Genomic DNA, 19,522 nt, shown 5'->3' on the forward strand with positions numbered 1-19,522 from the left:
AGCTTGCGGACCAGAGAGTCCCAGGTTCAGTTCCCGCTAGGCTGCTAGGGGCATATACCAAAAATAAATAAATAAATAAATAAATAAATAAATAAATAAATAAAATCAGACAACCCTTTCTTTAAAAAAAAAAGTCCTCGGGTGAGGATTAAAAAAAAAAAATCTAGTTCACGTTTTTAAACAAAATAGCCTTTAAAATAAGTCAGTAAACCAAACATTCTGAATAACAGTCAAGAGAATTTAAATGAAACGTATGGCACAAATGAGTACACAAGGAAAACTCTCCACTTCCCAAACTGGAGAAATTCTTCAAGTCAAAAAAAAAAAAAACAGTCTGACATTTTATTGGTATAAGTACACTTGCTGATCTCTTAGGTTTATATTTGACTTATGAAAAGTGAAATGGCCCTGGCCAGTGTGGCTCAATTGAGCGTCAGCCTGTGCACCAAAAGGTCACTGGTTTGATTGCTGGTCAGGGCACATATCCAGGTTTCAGGGTTTGATTCCTAATTTTTTTTTTTTTCTAGAATGAGATGTATCATCACCATATCTGAAAACTCCAAAGACTTTCCCAGAATTCCCCCAATCTCTAAAACAACATCACACACACACGCACACACTTCTTCCAAAAACCAGTAAGCAAATTGTTTAGAGCCTAGAAGCTTACAAGTAAGTGAACTTGAAGCATGTCTCAGTCACCCAGTGATCAAATTGACTGCTTCCACTGAAGTGGTTTAGAGTACAAAGTGCGTTCTTTGACAATGGGCAAATCACTTAAAATCAGCTTTCCAAATTTCTGTTTCTACATCTGTAAACAGTGATGACTACAACACAAGGTGATGGGACAGACTAAAGGAGAAAATCTATGTAACATGCTTAGCACAATGCCTGGCACACAGTGAGTGCTCAAGTGTTAGCTATTATAGTTATTCTGTGAAATTAATTTAACTTTAAAGCAGGTAAAATAACTATAGCTACAAAAAGGAGTGTAAGTCACCAAAAAGAGAATCAGGAGTTATATATTTTAATCTATTCTCTGCCACTAACTATATAATCTTAGAAAACGAAGTAAATCTCTTTGACTCTAGGTTACTTCATCTATAAAATGATATTCTATGATCCACTCAAGAAACATTTTTTTAATCCTCACCTGAGGATATTTTTCCATTTATCATCAGATAGAGTGGGAGGGAGGGAAGGAGAGAGAGGGAGAGAGAGAAACACAGATGTGAGAGACATCAACTGGCTGCCTCCTGCACGACCTGATCAGGGCCAGGGACAAACTGCAACCAAGGTACATAGCCTTGCGAACCCTTGAGTCATTGGTCTGCAGGCCGATGCTCTAACCACTGAGAAAACTGGTCAGGGCAGAAACATTTTTCAAGTGCCCACAACATTCCCATAAAAGTCTAATACTATTATAAATCTTTTAAAGAAGAAATATATATTTGTTGAAACATGTCTATATGTTTCCCCAGAGGAGAACTAGGTTAATGAATAAATGCATTCCTATGTCCCAATACATCCGTTAACAAAGTAAATTTGATTTGTACTTTTAAATCATGATTATTTTGTTTGTTTACAAAGAGAAATCACTACATCTTCCAAAATTTTCTAAATAGAAATGACACATACTTAAAACAGTTTTCTTCATAGATGACATTCCATATCTTCCAAGCATCTGGTCCCTTGTAACCCGTGTAGCGCTCAGGATTAAGGAGCAAATCTACATACTCAGCATCAGGAGACTGTATGTCTATAAAATAAAATTACTTATTAAACCTGTCTTTTTTCAGTTACTTTTAAAAGCTAGTACACAAGACTGTATTCCATTGATTCTAAGGCACCACAAATGTGTCAATGCCTCAGGGATTTACACTTAGGACAAAAACAACTTTTCAGGAGCAAGATAAGAGGGAAAAGAGGAAAGAACCAACACAGCCACATTAAATGTACACACTGGTTGCAAAAGCATCCTGCTTTTAGAAATGGTGCAAAATAGGAATAGGTGAACTTTAGAATCAAAGGAACATGGTAATTCAATTCTCATAAGCTATCCAAAGAATATGCTATATACTGCCCTTCACATTAACTACAGCAATTTTTCTGTAACTAAGGTAAATACGGTGTTAGTACCATACACTGTTTATTATCAAATACTTCCTTCTTGTGTGCGCACTATCAGGATCCACTACAAAGCTGTCCCGAAGGTATAATCCTAAATGTGCAAAAAAATAATATGCAGGATGGCATTTGTGTCAGCATTATTTATAAAGGGAAAAATTGGAAGCAACCTAAATGCCCAACAGAGCAGAGCTTGGGTTCTGGAGCCAAAGTGCCTGGGTCAGAATCCAGAACAAGTTATATAAATGCTTCGTACCATCATTTCTGAGATGGGGATAACGCCCATAGTGTTACTGTGAGACTTAAATAAGTTATATATGTGCAGAGTACTTAGGACAATGGTAAGAGAATAATAAATATTAGCTAGTGGTATTGATGTAACGATGTATACTAATAGACCATTTACAGTCAAAACCATTAAGTACAAAGGCTATCTAATACAATGAAAAGATAAATATATAGAGAGGTCAATTACAGATATATAAAAAAACATACAAAAATTGGGATTTTGCTTTCTTGTGTGTTCTATAAATTTGTATATATATTATAACTTCCAAACAACAATAAAAAAGGCCCCTAGTCTTCCAGTGGCTTTGGGAAGTTATTTAATAGCACAGCAATACCTTACTCATCTAGAAAGCTTAACAATATGAATCAACAAAGAATGAGGAAGTGGGGTGGGCAAAACTGCCCTCAACACAACCAAAACAGATGACAAAAATCTGAGCAGAAAGGTGTTTATAAGAGAGTCCATCTAGCTTTCAATAGTACTTACTACTTATATATATGTTAAAAAAAAAAAAAAGACAGTCCAACTGATGTGGCTCGGTGGTTGAGCATCGACCCACGCACCAAAAGGTCACCAGTTTGATTCCCAGTCAGGGTACGTGCCCAGGTTGTGGGCCAGATCCCCAGTGGGGGGCATGCAGGAGGCGGCCAATCGATGTTCTCTCTCATTGATGTTTCTCTGTCTCTCTCCCTCTCCCTTTCTACCTCTCTAAAATCAATAATGAAAAGGAAAAAAAAAGACAAAAATAAAACTAAGCTCTATTATTTTAATCCAAATTCACACTATATTGAAGGCATAAATTAGGTGGAAATTTGCTTCTAGAAGCAACACAATGACAGCATCTAGAAATAACTGAGAGTCTAATGCAGAAGTAATGCACAATATAGCAAATTATAATAAATTCATAAAAACGGTGATTCTTAAAATATGTAAATAATGCTCAGCAACTAGTACTTTAAGGCAGAAAACTAACCACCAAGAAATTATTAAGCCCTGGCCAGTTTGGCTCAGCAGTTACAGCGTCAGCCTGCGGTCCAGAGAGACCCGGGTTCGGTTCCCGCTAAGGCCGCATACCTCAGTTGCAGTTTGTCCCCGATCCTGGTTGGTCATGTGGGTGGCAGCCACTCGATGTGTCCCTTTCACATCTATGTTTCTCTCTCTCTCTCTCTCCCTCCCACTCTGTCTGAACAAAAAAATGGAAAAATGTCCTCAGGTGAGGATAATAAAAAAATAAATAAATAATTAAAATTTGTATATTCTGCTTTTCTGCCTAATTAGAGATAAACAGTAGTTGGCTCATAATTTTACGTATGATAAATACTTCATGTCTCCCAACTTTATTTTTTTTAAATGTTACTAAAACTATATTTTGCCAGATGACAAAAGCTCACATTTCTCATTTGGATTTATAAAATACCTTCTGCAGTCCACCTACCATTTACATACATGATGTATTCCTTGTAAAGTTTTCCTTTTTTATAATATCCACCCTCCTTTTACAGAATAAGCAAATACAGATTGTCAAGTGATTCACCCAAGATAACAGAATACCATATATAAGATATAAGAAGTGAATTATCGGTTCTTAGTCCTTGCCACACAAATATAAGCATGCAGTCTCATAAGGATACTTTTAAAATAGAAGTCAAGGTATTACCATTTTTTCTCTAATACTGCAGGCCTTTTAAAAAAGTGCTACATGTTATAACTTTATCTCACAGCATAAATGTTTAGGGCAAAGAATCCTTGTGGAAAAGATGGCAAAGTTCAGGGGTTGGGAGAGCATTTATCCCTTTCCTTTACTAATCCACACTCCTTATCCAACATCCCTGAAGTCCAATGTGTTTTGGAATTAAGAACTTTTTTTTTTTTTAGTATATGTGCTGCCGAAGCGAGCACGGAATTAAGAACTTTTTAGATTTTAGAATATACAGTACATGCAGCATATACTGAATATTATCCAGCAAGGGCTAGGGGAACAACTTTTGATCAAACACATAAATATTTCTGCCATGAAATACATGAATATTCCACAATGAATCTATGCTCAAGTGAAGGGGGAAATATTCACCTTTCAAAGTTTTCAGAATTTGGAAATAAGAATAGAGGAGTATAGACATAATTTGCCAAAACATGGCCATGTTTTATATTAAGGATGTGTTTCTTTTCTTTTTTTTAAGTAGGAGGCAGAAAATTAAAAATAAGTACTTTCTTTTTTTCCTCCTCGTTTTGGGGATAGGGAGAGTTGCAGACTTCATCTTATACTTGTAATTAAAATGATGTGTGTCACTTTTTTCACTAATTTTTTAAAAGGTCATTAATCTACTCTAAAAGAGCCATAGAAGAATACCAAAATTCAGTTTGATTTGATGTTTAGCCAATTAAAGGGCTAAACAATCCAACTTAGGAAAAGGGAGACACTAGAAAAAGGAAGAACGGGAGAATCCATAAATCTTGATTGAAGAGTTCTAATGGTTTGTAGGGCTCCTATATTTTAACAGCTTAGCTTTAGATGTAGTAGATACAACTCATGGGTCATTCTTCTTCTCTTTTCCAAAAGTAACATGGGTCATGATTAAGGAAACTATTTAACAATCCAATGCCAGTAAAACAGAAGCAGGTTTTTGCAGTCTCTACTTTTGTCTTTCCTTTATTGATTGTGGAGAGCGAGGGAAGGGAGAGAGAGATAAAAACATCAATGAGAGAGAATACTGGCCGCCTCCTGCATGCTCCACACTGGGGATCAGGCCCACAACCTGGGCTTGTGCCCTGAGCGGAAATCGAACCAGTGACCTCTTGGTGCATGGGTCGACCCTCAACCACTGAGCCACACTGGCCAGGCTGCAGTCTCTACATTTTAGCTATTTATGCATAATGCCTGTATATATTATAAAAATTATATAACTAGCCCTGGCCGGTTTGGCTCAGCGGTTAGAGCGTCCGCCTGCGGTCCGGAGAGGCCCGGGTTCGGTTCCCGCTAAAGGGCATGTACCTTGGTTGCAGTTTGTCCCCGGCCCTGGTTGGTCGTGCGGGTGGCAGCCACTCGATGTGTCCCTTTCACATCGATGTTTCCCTCTCTCTCTCTTCCTCTCTCTCCCTCCCACTCTGTCTGTACAAAAAAATGGAAAAATGTCCTCGGATGAGGATTAAAAAAAAAAAAAAAATTATATAACTAGAACTACAGAACTCAAGAGGTGACTTTTTTTTCAAAAAATGGAGTTTTCTTTTTAAGCATTTTTATTGTGGTAAAATATATATAACATAAAATTTACCATTTTAAACATGTTTAAGTATACGACTCAGTGGTATTACATTCCCAATGTTGTGCAACCACCACCACTGTTTCCAAACTTCTCTATGACCCCAAACAAATATTCTATAACCATTAAGCAATAACTCCCCATCCTCCTTCCCTCCAACCCTTGGTAAACTCTAATGCACTTTCTGTCTCTGTCAATTTACCTATTCTAGATATTTCATACAAATGGAATTATATAATACTTTTCCTTTTCTGTCTGGTTTATTTCATTTAGCATTATGTTTTGAAGGTTAATCTACATTGTAGCATGTATCCGAACTTCATTTCTTTTTATGGCTAAATAATATTCCATTGTATGTATATACTACACTTTGTTTATACATTCATCCATTCATGAACACTTGGGTTTTTCCCACCTTTTGACTATTACCAATAATGCTGCTATAAACACTGGTGTAAAAGTATCTGTTTCCCTGTATTCCGTCTTTTTAGGTGTATGCTTAAGGGTTGAATTGTTAGGTCATGTGGTAACTCTATATTTAGCTTTTTAAGGAAATGCCAAACCATTAGAAACTGAGTTTGAGAAGTCATTTTTAAAGAATTATTTTTTTCTTAGGTATAACTTTTAAACAAAATGCATACTATAAAAATGTTATACCATCAGCTTCACAGAAGTTGTCTGAGGAATCATCATGCTTGGTCCACTGAAGAACAGCCTTCTGCGTTTCCTCACTTTAAACAAAGATAATAGTATTATTCTTTTTTTTTCAAGTTAACATTTCACATGAAAAAAAAAAAATCCTGCTGCCAAAAAATAATCGAACCTCAGAGATTCATCCACAGCTCCAAGTCGTTCAGCTTGTTCACATTCTTCAATGAGATTATTGGCTTCTTCAGAATACTGAAAAGAGAAATAAATAGAATACAACTTACTGCATTTTAAAAACTTTAAAAAAGAATTTCAAAGTTATCTGAAGTTCTTTTATACCTGGTACCATCACCTGGGCTTCAAAACTTAAAAAAAAAAAAAAAATTAATCTCTCACATTCCTCCTGAAACTAAAAAAATAAAAGGCTTTGCCTCTTGTTTTTATTGAAGAACATATTTACTATGGTGATCACAAAAAAAGGCAGATTATAGTTCTGATAACTCATCACCAAAATCTCCACCAGGAGAATCTCCGATGTGTAAGGAAGTCACTAGGCAAGGAGCCAGCGGGCAATGTTCCACTTTCTAATAACCTCATTGTAAGCATCAGTTTTCACTTCCATAAAAAAGTGGTTGAACTAGATCTTGTGTGTCTAAGGTTCATCTTGATTCTAAATGTCATGATTCTTTCTAAAAGTGCCTGAAGCCTATCAAATCTTATAAAAAGTATTCCAGCCCTGGCCAGTTTGGCTCAGCAGTTGAGCGTTGGCCTGCGTACCAGAGAGTCCCGAGTTCGGTTCCCACTAGGGGCACATACCACACACACAAAAAAAAGTATTCCAATATCTTTAGGTATTTAAAATATATTCTTTAACAACCACATTTCTTCTCAGTGTCTAAGTATCTTTATATACAGATTATGCTTGGCATGTATGTAGCACAGGGGAGGTGAGTATGGATCATAAGATTTCACAGCACACCAGTCATCACCATCATATAGCTGAAAGACAACATCGAAAGCAAGGGACCACCAGTTCAATCACATGACAAATATATACTGAGTGCCCATTATAGCCTTATTGACTATATGACTATACAAATGACTGTCCAGACTACAACGCTTTTAAGAATAAAATAACTGAAATGATATAATTTTTTCAAATATGTATGTACTAAATAACAATTTTGTTTCCTTACATTGGTTGACCTATAAGATAGCTTAATTCAAAAACTACTTTCAAAATAAAAGTACTTTATACATAATTAAAAGGTAAAGGGATGTGATACATTCAACCATCTCTCAAACGGTTCAGAAAATAAAAAGAATATGTATATAGAAAAAGCATGCTAAAACAAGTGAGGCAAAATATTAAAAATTAGTGAATCTGTATAAAGAGTATATAAAATATCTTTATACTAATCTTGTGGCTTTTCTATAAATTGGAAATTATTTCAAAATAAGTTAAAAATACACATCAAAGTATGAACACAATTTCTTCAAAAAATAATATATACATATGTATATTAATATAGTAGCATATATTAAAACAAAAAAATTTTTAACTTTATTGTAATTATCTGAACGTTAAAATAACTATTCTTAGTTCCTAGTTAATTTAATCAGTTTCATTAAGTCACATGTTTCATATGATGTTAGTGGCATTTTTCTGAATAATAATCTCTTTTCAACTTGTTCTTATTAAATTTTCATGAAATTTCCCCTGATTTTCTTCAAAGTTAATTTTCATAGGTAATCAATTTGAAATCATCAATACCTTCAATTGATTCTTCTCTGCATATAATTTTTAATTGAAAAAATATTCTCTCTACAGGTAAATGTGTGAAAATATTTTAGCACAAATATTTTCACAAGTTCTATCACAAAAAAACAGATACCAATGCTAGCTGTTTAACCAAACAGCTTTTGTCTCCAAAGTATATTTCGTCAATAAAAATTTTAAGACAAAACTCATCAAAAAAGTTGTCTCTATTTTTTGTATTATATTAAATGTTTTGCTAAATAGAGACACTACAAAATTGTAAGCCTTCTTACATTCATTTCATTTCAGGTCAGAATATAAATCTATCCAATTAAAAGCAAGTGTTTCATCAAGAGGAGACTCTTCCTACAAGTAAAGACCATTATAAATTTTCAGAATTAAACCTAATACATCATTTGAACTTTCCTCACTTAGTGTGTTCAATTCCTCCCTTGTTTTTATAGAAATAAATTTTCAGGTCTGTTTAGAGCTTTGTTATAATAATTGCAATGTGCTTAACTTTCAAAAGCTGAAATTTATTTATTTATTTTTTATCCTCACCCAAGAACATTTTTGCATTTAACTTCAGACAGAGCAGGAGGGAGAGAGGGAGAAAGAAAGAGAGAGAGAAACATCGACATGAGAGACACACATCCGACTGGTTGCCACCCACACACCCCAACCTGGGCCGGGGACAAACTGCAACCGAGGTATGTGCCCTTAGCGTGAACTGAACCCAGGACTCTCTGGTCCGTGGGCCGACGCTTTAACCACTGAAACAAACCGCCAGGGCCTTTTTTTTTCTTTAAGCACTCTATTCATTGATACTTTGAATACTGACTTTCCGCTGAATTTAAACAAATTGCAATCAACATTTAGAGGGCTCATTTTATTTTTAAAAATTTTCAGTATCACCCTGCCTGGTGGCTCAGTTGGTTGGCATATCATCCGGTACACCAAAAGGTTGCAGGTTCCATTCCAGTCAGGGCACATACCAAGGTTTTGGGTTCGATCCCCGGTCAGGGAAAATACGGGAGGAAACTGATCTGTTTCTCTCTTGCATGGATATTTCTTTCCCCGCCCCCCTTTCTCCCTCTCTAAAAATCAATGAAACATATCCTCAGGTGATGATTAAAATTTTTTAGTATCACTGCAGGACACTTTAGATGGTTTTACAAAATAGTTCTTCAAGGGTTCAAACAGTTAAAAGTCTGACCGATGATGGACAGCGAACAAAGTACTCCTGCCATGCCACAGTCATGTTCTCTTCAGCATCAACTTCATCTCAACAATCTTATGGTCATTACTAGTGTGTCTATATAAATCCAAAAACCTATATATTTTTCCAGTTACCACTTCTATCTTAATTGGTAAACTATCACAGTGTGTTTGAATACAATTATGAATTATGTGTGTGTCTTACCCAATTGCAAATTCATTTCTGTTCCACAGATTTCTTGATTTAGTAATAACACTGTTTTTACCAAGACATTGTTTTTATAAGAATTCATATATATATTATCACCATAAAACAAATATTTTATCTTCAATTTTGAACTTTAAATGAATTTATACTAGCATTCACAATAGTGACAAATGTTTTCATTCAACAAAATGAACTTCCAAAATGAACTTCTAAAAGTTTTACTTTGAGTCCATCAATTGAATAAAAAAAGCAAATAACTTCTGGATTTAAAGATTTTCTATTGAAAATCACTATTGATGGTATCCTTTAACTATGTACAAATTCTGCCTTTGAAGCCGACACACTGGCCGTGATTTCACTCTTTGTATGTAAACAAGAAAACATGGAATAAAAAGTGAGCAAAATTAGTTTAGAATCTGTAATAAATAAGTGAAAAGAGGAAAAAGATACAAATCTCCCATACTGAAGAATTCCAAACAATTTCTGTCCTCAAGGAGATGGAATATTCTGGAAGTGTGGGCTATGCATAGTGATTTCCTTCCAATGAATACAGTATGGAAATGGTGAGAAAGAATAAATCTACTGTGGAGAAACCTGACAAAACGACCTCACTCAACTGTTCAAGGTTAACATTGCCAGTGAAAAGTCATGTTAATAGGATGTGATGTGATGTGACAAAAATGGCACTTTACCTTTGTGGTCTTCCTCCCAAAAACACATAACTCTATTCTGAGCATAAGAAAAGCATGAGACGAACCCCAATTGAGGGGCATTCTGCAAATGCCTGACTAGTACACCTCAAAAATATTTTATCAAAAACAAGGGAAGTATGAGAAACTGTCAGAGCCAAGAGGAACCTAAGGAGACATGATTCCTAACCATAACTTGCTATTCTGGATGGGGTCCTGAAACACAAAAAGGGCATTAGGTACAAAACCAACAAAATATTAATAAAGTATGAACTTTAGTTAGTAATAATGTATCTATATTGGTTCATTAATTATAAGATATTAATCATAGAGGAAACTAGGTGTGGAGTATATGGAAACTCTGTACTATCCTCACAATTTTTCTGTAAATCTAAAAGTATTACAAAATTAAAAATGTATTTTAAAAGAGAGAGAGACGTAAGCGATACATCAACCAAATGCAATGTATGGAATATATTTGAATCCTGATTTCAAATAAATGATTAAGGTACTTAGGAAAAACTAAAGAAATCTGAAGCCTGGCTGTGTTTAGATTTTTTAAAGTATCTTTTTGTCTTAGAGATGTATATTAAGTGTTTATGAACAAAATGATTTATCTGAGATTGGCTTTAAAGTACTTGGGAGAATGAAGTGGGATGTACAGATGAAACAAGATGGACCACACATTAAGTAAGAACTGCTGAAGACATGCGATGGATACATGTTGTGTGTTTTCCCCCCTCTACTTTAATTTTTCTTTCATGCTTTGCATAATAAAGGGTTGAGCAAAAGAACTGGAGCCATTGAATATAAATAACTCCCAAGTGGTTTCACTATACAGGGGAGCAGAGAAGTGGGGTAGTAGCTGGCAGGGAAAATGAGTCTTTTGAGTTTGTTAAGATACTAGACACATTAGTAAATACATACATACCTTATAGCTCGCAGATTTAATTCCATCAGGAACTTCATCCTGAAAAAATTTTTAAATGCTTTTATATGACATTTATTCTACTGAAAAAGTATTTTAAATTTCTATGATGTATAAGAAAAATTCATAACAAATTATTGAAGTTAATATTTTTAACTAAAAATAGGCAGTTTTTATATAATTTCCTACAATTAAAAAATCAACAAATTATTCTATAGATTGCTAATATATATACTACAGCATGGAAATGTAGTAGTCATTTAACTGTTATTCCATTTGATACTCAAATTGTCCACATGTGGCCACTAGGGGACCCACTAATGCTTACTTGGTATTTGCACCTGTGTCCTTTTGATATTATTTCAGTAATCTTTTTTTTTCTTTACTGAATTTAGAAAGAGAGGAAAGGAGAAGGAGAGAGAGAAACATCATGAGAGAGAACATCGATTGGCTGCCTCCTGCATGCCCCCCACTGTGGATTGGCCCACAACCTGGGCATGTGCCCTGACCAAGAATAGAACCAGCAACTTCTTGGTGCATGGGTTGATGCTCAACCACTGAGCCACACTGGCTGGGCTACCCCCATAATATTTAACAGTATTTTTTGTTTTCTGTTATGACTAGATATTCCAAGCTCATTTTGTATATTTCTTGCTCCAGTCTTGGAATCGATCATATTTTAAGGAGCTTTAGTTCTTTTCAGAGGAAAATGGTACCAGTTTTTAGTCAAGCATTGGCCATGTACTAACTACAGGAGCTAGCTGCCTACCGTTAAAGTGATGCTGTGAGTACAGATAATGATGTATGTGGGAGAATTCTGTAAATTGCAGGACCCAATGCTAAGTATATTCCTGAATTAGAGTATGCCTGCCCAAAAGGAAGGACCCACACAGAGACATCCACTTTATTGTGTACCTTTCAGACTCTGAACTAGGTCAACATATATTCTTGTTCTATGGCCAGATATTTAGATGGTTTCTAATTTTTTCTTATAATAAACCATGCCAAATGTATAGGCTAATTTCTTTTTCCTTTTCTTTTTTCCTCACCCGAGGACATTTTTACATTTATCTTCAGATAGAGCAGAAAGTGGGGTGGGGGGAGAACGAAACATCAACGTGAGAGAGACACATCGACTGGTTGGCACCCGCACGACCCCAACCGCAGCCAGGGACAAACTCCAACCGAGGTACATGCCCTTAGCGGGAACCAAACCTGGGACTCCCTGGGCTGCAGGCCGACGCTCTAACCGCTGAGCCAAACTGGCCAGGGCTATATAGGCTAATTTCAGCAGAAATGACATCTGCACAAAATTCAGTACTGCTTTACTTTGAACATTTGCTTTATTATTTTAGTAAGTGAAATTCCTAGTAGAGTTGCTAGGTTCAAGGATATATACCTTTTTAATTTTTAATTTTTGATACATTTGCCCAATTGATCTCCAAAAAGACTTCACCCAGAGTGCTCATTTCTTGATGCCAAACTAACACTGGCTATTGTTATTCTTTTTCACACTGGCCAATTAATAATGGAGGTGAGAGAACACTGTTTTGATTCACTGTAAAGGCAATAACTGGTGTTTCAGCTTATAGAGAGCAGACCATCAGCCACATTCAAATGTTCTCTGGACTCAGGGGTGCAAATCAAAGGATATGGATTTTAAAGACCAAGTCTGAGGAAAAGAATTTTTATTTTTATTATTTTTCTATCACCTACTGGGTCCCAGAGTATAACTTGAATCAAGTCTAAAAATGAACTGAAAAAGGAAATCAGTGTTGACTAAAAAGAAACTGGTCTTGGTTCCCTATTTAGCCCAAAAAAGTATTAACAAAACAGCGGCAGACCATGTGAAGCAGTGAGTTATCGGTATTTAACCTTTTCATTAGATTAAGAAAGAATTAAGTGTTTTAGGTGTGATAACTATACTGTGGTCATAATGTAATATCCTTTAAAAAAAAAAAGTTTTTATTGATTTTAGAAAGAGAGGAGGGAGAGGGAAAGAAAAACATCAATGTGAGAGAGAAACATAAATCGGCTGCCTCCTGCATGCCCCCTACTGGGGATCAAGCCCACAACCCAGGCATGAGCCTACCATGAATCCAACCCAAGACCTTTTGGTGTATGGTATGACGTTCAGCCAACTGAGCCACATCGGCCAGGCCTGTGATATCCTTTTTTAAAAGATGCAGACTGGATTATAATAGATTTCAAAATATCAGTAACCTACAATATAAATACTAGCTATGAAAGCTGATTATTTAGGCTGAAGCAAGAATTTATTTCAAAGTATTAGAAATGGTCTCTAATCATTCTTTCATTCTGACTGCCCTATTTAGGAACTATTGGAACTGAGCCCAGGTTTGTCCTAAGGGGAATATAAATGGTTCATTCCTCACTGTCACTTAGAGTGTAGTTTCTCATGTCTCCCTCCTCTGCTGTCCCTTTCCCTCTGCTCCCACAGTGTGTACACATTCAATACATCTATTATTGGGCTATCACATTTGCATTGCAATTGTCACTTAGTGTTTGTCTCCCCTACTAACCCATAGCTCCTCAAGATAAAAGCTCATCTTATATGTCCAGATTGTGGCACATAAAAAAAAAAAAGCCCTGGCTGGTTTTGCTCAGTGGTTAGAGCGTCAGCCCACAGACCAGAGAGTCTGTGGGCATGTACCTCGGTTGTGGTTTGTCCCCGGCCCCGGATGGGGTCGTGTGGGTGGCAGCCACTCGAAGTGTCTCTCTCACATCGATGTTTCTCTCTCTCTTCCTTCCTCTCTCCCTCCCGCTTTATCTAAAGATACATGCAAAAAAATGTCCTCGGGTGAGCATTAAAAAAAAAAACAGGTTGTGGCATAGCATAGACCCTCAAAAAATATTCACTACTGAACCAAATTACATTCGATTGCTGAGTGATAGTCCTTCACCGGTTTCTTCTCCATATCCTCATCTTCCTTCCCAGACCCCACAGTATTGCCAATTATCTTTCCAAAATCTTGGGTCTAATCATGGCCCTTCACACACACACACACACACACACACACACACGCACACGCATACATATATATTATATATGTATAATTATAAACTAATAATATATTTAGGTGGATAAACATCATCTAATTATCTTTTAAGGAAAAGCCTTCTCTCCATTGTGAAACCAGCTCAAGAAAAAAACAGACGGTTGGCATGAAAGGTACTCTGTCCCACTCTGTAAAAGGTGAAATGATTAGATTCTGTCTCAGTTTCTCAGTGCAAATTGCTAATTTTCACCTGATACTTTTTTAGCATTTCTGTGTGTTCAAGTCAAGTAATGAGCATCTATCTTTTAGCATTTTTTAAATGCTAAAATTGGTGGTTGTCTCTAGATATTACAATACAATAGGTCTCATCCTCAGTCTGTCAACCTGGGAATCAATAAGCTATTACTTGATGCTAAACATCTCAGGTTTCCTGCCCACTCCAGTCTTCTCAAGGTGGCATCCCCTAGTTCAATCCTTCAGTAACAATAATCAGAAATAATTGCTAGTTCAAGAGGAGATCAAATTTGTAATAACTGTAAAACTATTTGCTTCTTCTGACTAAGGTTAATAATAACCCATTAATAAGGAAATTCTGCATAAAAAAAAAATAGCCCAGCCTTGGCTGGTTTGGCTCAGCAGTTGGAGCACTGGCCCACAGACCAGAGAGTTGCGGGTTCGATTCCTGTCAGGGACACATACCTCAGTTGCAATTCGATCCCTGGTGCAGGTAGGGGTCGTGCAGGAGGCAGCTAATCAATGTGTCTCTCTCACATCCATCTCTCTCCCTTTCTCTCTCCCTCCCACTCTATCTGAAAATAAATGGAAAAATATCCTCAGGTGAGGATTAAAATAATAATAATAATAGCCCATTTAATGTACAAGTACAATGAAATGCCTTTATTAAGTATCTACCATATTTTTAGTACTTTAATAAGTCATATAAATAAGATATTGGTAAATTTAAATGTTCCCAACTTTTTTCTCTATTACTAAATATAAACGCTAAACTTATTAAGTAAAATGAAACATTTAAATTGATAATATCACTTTAATGATATATTCATGCTTTAATCATGGTAACACAAGGTGTTTCATAAGTTAACACTTGAATTTTCAAAAGCTGTATCTATGTGGATTAATATAACTAAAAACATCCTTCTCATTCATCTAATGATAAAATACCCCCAAATAATCTTACATTTACTTTAATTCCACATGCTACATAGGTCTATATAGCAATACTTACATATATAAAAATAAACTGCTCAAACCTACACTACTACTTCACACCTGTTGGGTGGCTATTATCCAAAAAAGAGAAAAAAGCATGTGTCGGGGAGGATGTGGAGAAAACGGAATCCCTGTGCATTGCTGGTGGGAATGTAAAATGGTACAGACACTGTGGAAGACAGCATGGTGTTCCTCAAAAAATTAAACATAGAATTACTATATGATCCAGCAATTCTATGTCTGGGTATACTATATCCAAAAAAACTAAAAGCAGGGACTCAAACAGATATTTGTACCCCCATGTTCATAGCAACCTTATTCACAATAACTAAAAAGAGGGTGTCAATGGGGGGAAGGGAGAAACATCTGTAACAAAAATTAATTATTTTTTTAAGTGGTCAAAATGGTAAATTTTATGTAGTGTATATTTTACCACAATAAAAAAGTAAAATAAAACTATATACTTTTAAAGAAAAAAAGTCTTCATTGAAAAGTATAAAATTCTCTCACAATAGAATACTTCAAATTGTACTGCTCTGAGAAATCCTTCATAAAACCAGGTATTTTGTCCAACTCCTTCCCACCGAAGGAAGCAAGGAAAATAATACATCCACAAAAAAGGAGAGGGATTTTGTTTATACCTTGGTTAATTTCATTTTATTATACTATAAACATAACTTTGTTCAGGTAAGATATAAGAAGAAAAATAAAAATCAAGCTGAAAAACTACAGATGTTCCTTGTCTTATAATGGGCTTATATAACCCCATCATAAGATGAAAATACAGTAAGTAAGCCCAGCCGGTGTGGCTCAGTGGTTGAGTGTTGACCCACGCACCAAGAGGTCCCCAGTTTGATTCCCAGTCAGGGCACATGACCAGGTTATGGGCCAAATCCCCAGTGGGGGGCATGCAGGAGGCAGCCAATCGATGATTCTCTCTCTCCCTCTCCCTTCCTCTCGCTCCAAAAAAAAAATCAGAAAAGAAAATACAGTAAGTCAAAATGAATTTAATACACATAACCTCATAATTTACCTTAGCCTACCTTAAATATGTTCAGAACACACTTATTTTCGCTTACGATTGGGCAAAAGCATGTCGCTGCCCAGCATCACATACCACTAGTCCAGGAAAGATCAAAACTCAAAATTCAAATTACAGTTTCTACTGAATGCATATAGATTTCACACCATCATAAAGTCAAAAAGTCAAAACTGAACCATTGATTAAGTTGGGAACCATTTGTATTAATCTCACTAATAAGTAAAAGGATTGACCACAAAATTTTAATTCTATTATTATGAAAGCAGTATAATTCAAAATATTTTTATATTTGTAAGTTTAGTTTTTAATATGTAAATATTACACATATTTAGCCTAAGGCTTAAAATATCATTTTATTTATATTGACTTCTTTTAAAAAGGTGTAAACTATTTGAAAAAAGATGGAACAGTTCTTAAATATGCACATAGTTCTTACAGACTGACAAGGCTTGACAGCACAGTCTCTTCTTCCACACTGGCTGATGTCATTCCAGAAAGGACACGGCCTCTTCAGGTTTACCTGCAAAATAATAACAGAAAAAGTTTAAAATAATCTGTAAAAATAGAAAAAGTTTATAATCAACAGATGTGGAATTGTGATGCTATATCCTGACCGTGTTATTGCTGCAGTGGTTCTACTTCTTTCACTTACCAGTTGTCAAGTTCCAGTGATGACATAAATATGTAGCTGACATAAGTAAATTGGTAGACTTGTTTAGAAAGACACAGACTGCTAGTAAACAAACCCTGAGCAGATGGCAAGTAGGAGCCAAAGTAGCTCAGATCACCACCACTCAAATAATATTCTTTTAAAGCAAGTAACAGTTAACATGGTAGAACAGTTAGACAATTGTGAACTCAGACTGTAAGTACATAATCCAATGATCAGGTTTCCTAACCCTTTTCAATAGATATTGCAAGATAAAATATGACAAGTGACTTGTTAAAAATAATACAGGTCAAAATAAAGCTATGCTTCTCAAAAATATTTAATTTAATTATACTAATTAATTGGAAAAATTTGACATTTTAGAAAATTATGAACAACTCACGATTTTGATAATAATACATATAATAATTTATTTTCTGACTTAAGTTCAACCAACTAGTTTCTAACTCTTGAGTATAAAACTCAGTTATTGAAATTAAAAGTATACAATGAGCCCTAGCCAGTTTGCTCAGTGGTTAGAGCACTGGCCCACAGACCAAAGAGTCCTGGGTTCGATTCTGACCAAGGGCATGTGCCTCTGTTGCAGTTTGTCCCTGCCCTAGTTGGGGTCATGTGGGTAGCAACCAATCAATGTGTCTCTCTCACATCAATATTTCTCTTTCTCTCTTTCTTCCTCTCTACTTCCCTCCCACTCTATCTGAAGATAAATGGAAAAATATCCTCAGGTGAGGATTAAAAAAAAAAAAAAAAAAAGTATACAGTGTGTAGTCTCAGAACCACAGGGTTCACTCTTGTGAACTGAATTTTCCTAATATAGCCTTGATCAGTTTCAAGCAATAGCCACAATTTTGAAGCTTAACAATGCCTAAGTAAATGTAATTATCCATTTAAACATTAAGTATTCAAATAAATAAATAAATAAATAAATAAATAAATAATACCTTGTAATATCTAAAGTAGTCGCTTGCAAGAAGTTTTTGTAGTCTTGGGAAAAGCCTGTAGTTATTAAATCTATCAATGGTTTCAACATCACAGGTACAATCATCCAAGTAACCACTAACCTGTTACAAAGAAAATGCAATATTAAGTCAAAATGTCTTAGATCCTTAGAGTTCTTTTTCCTCACATGGTTACGATGAAAGCCCTCTACTCAACCAACCTTTATCCTCCTCCCCATAATTTTCTGAGATAGGGTAGGACAATAATCTAGTAATGCTATTGCTCTTACTATATAGACCTAGAGGAATGCAGTGGATATTTTTTGTAGGGTGCACTGAGCTCATAATGACACATACACACCCAAAGATTCTGTCCCCAGCAGCCACTTTGTAACCCTGCCTACCAGGCCTGACCAGGGGTGAATTACACAGATACACAAACATTTTAAAAGATACACAAACATACATCTGACCCAAACCAGGTCACAGTCCCTTCTCCAGGAATCTGGAATTGAGACTAAGATGTCTCTCCCTGTGGCTAGACCAGTAAACAAGTAAACTCAGACCATATCCCCTCATGTGAACTGAGGAGCACGAGACCAGTGAGCAGAGAAAGGGAAGATTTTACAACATACACAAAGAAGCAGAGATAAGAGATAGAGACATATGCTACCTGGACTCCAGAAGGTTTTCCCCACTTCTACCTATCTTTCCTGAAGCCCAGCAGCATTCGCATCCTTGGCTTTCCTGAGTCTCTATATCCTTATAATTCAATTATCTCTGTCTTCCCCTTATTTTTGTTTCCCATGGGATGTGTAGGTGAGAGACAAGATGGGTGAAGTGATAATGAATTTATAAGACAATAATTTATTAAAAGAATCTAACAACCCTCAAATGCTGGGCCATGATATTTTTTTGTAGGTTTTAAATGGTACTGAGAAATTACTTATCATTAACAACAGAATTTGCTAATTCTGAGATAGCAAATTGCCCACAAAGCCAATCCTAATCTCCAAATGCTTAAAACTGTTGTCTCAACTGTATATACTAAATCACACTAATAACTGTACCTATACTAGGATACAGTGGGTAATCATATTATAGTCAGACAGCATTATCAGATGTGAAAATAAATGTTTATTAGATGTGTACTGGAGGCTAGGTAAACACCTTACAAAATTAAACACTGCTTTAAGGAAGTAACAAATACATCATGATTTTTAAAAGGTTAACTAGAAAAAAATTTTTTTTTTAATATACAGCATGCTGCAGAAAAAGGGATCCTGCCTGGCCAGAGTAGCTCAGTTGGTTGAGCGTCCACCCATTCATTGAAAGGTTGCCAGTTCGACTCCTGGTCAGGACACATTCCTGAGTTGCGGGTTTGACTTCCAGCCAGGGAAGGCAAATAAACCATGTTTCTTTCTCTCTTTCTCTCTCTAAGCATGTCCTCAAGTGAGGATTAAAAAAAAGAAAGAAAGAGCCCTGGCCAGTTTAGCTCA

The 19,522-nt window shown here is 35.7% G+C and overlaps 1 protein-coding gene across 1 annotated transcript in view; it reads right to left on the reverse strand.

Annotated features, from left to right (window-relative positions):
- The window catches only part of ERO1A (endoplasmic reticulum oxidoreductase 1 alpha), a 47,688-nt gene that overhangs the window by 21,269 nt on the left and 6,897 nt on the right, over positions 1 to 19,522 (reverse strand). The window contains exons 2-7 of the mRNA XM_036263115.1: positions 18,027 to 18,146; positions 16,852 to 16,935; positions 11,127 to 11,165; positions 6,497 to 6,573; positions 6,331 to 6,404; positions 1,636 to 1,756 (exon numbers count right to left, since the gene is read on the reverse strand). Coding sequence (XP_036119008.1) covers positions 1,636 to 1,756; positions 6,331 to 6,404; positions 6,497 to 6,573; positions 11,127 to 11,165; positions 16,852 to 16,935; positions 18,027 to 18,146 — 515 coding nt within the window. The remainder of the gene's footprint in view (positions 1 to 1,635; positions 1,757 to 6,330; positions 6,405 to 6,496; positions 6,574 to 11,126; positions 11,166 to 16,851; positions 16,936 to 18,026; positions 18,147 to 19,522) is intronic.

The sequence above is a fragment of the Molossus molossus genome, unplaced genomic scaffold (assembly GCF_014108415.1).
Source record: "Molossus molossus isolate mMolMol1 unplaced genomic scaffold, mMolMol1.p scaffold_m16_p_1, whole genome shotgun sequence".
NCBI classification, from domain to species: Eukaryota; Metazoa; Chordata; class Mammalia; order Chiroptera; family Molossidae; genus Molossus; species Molossus molossus.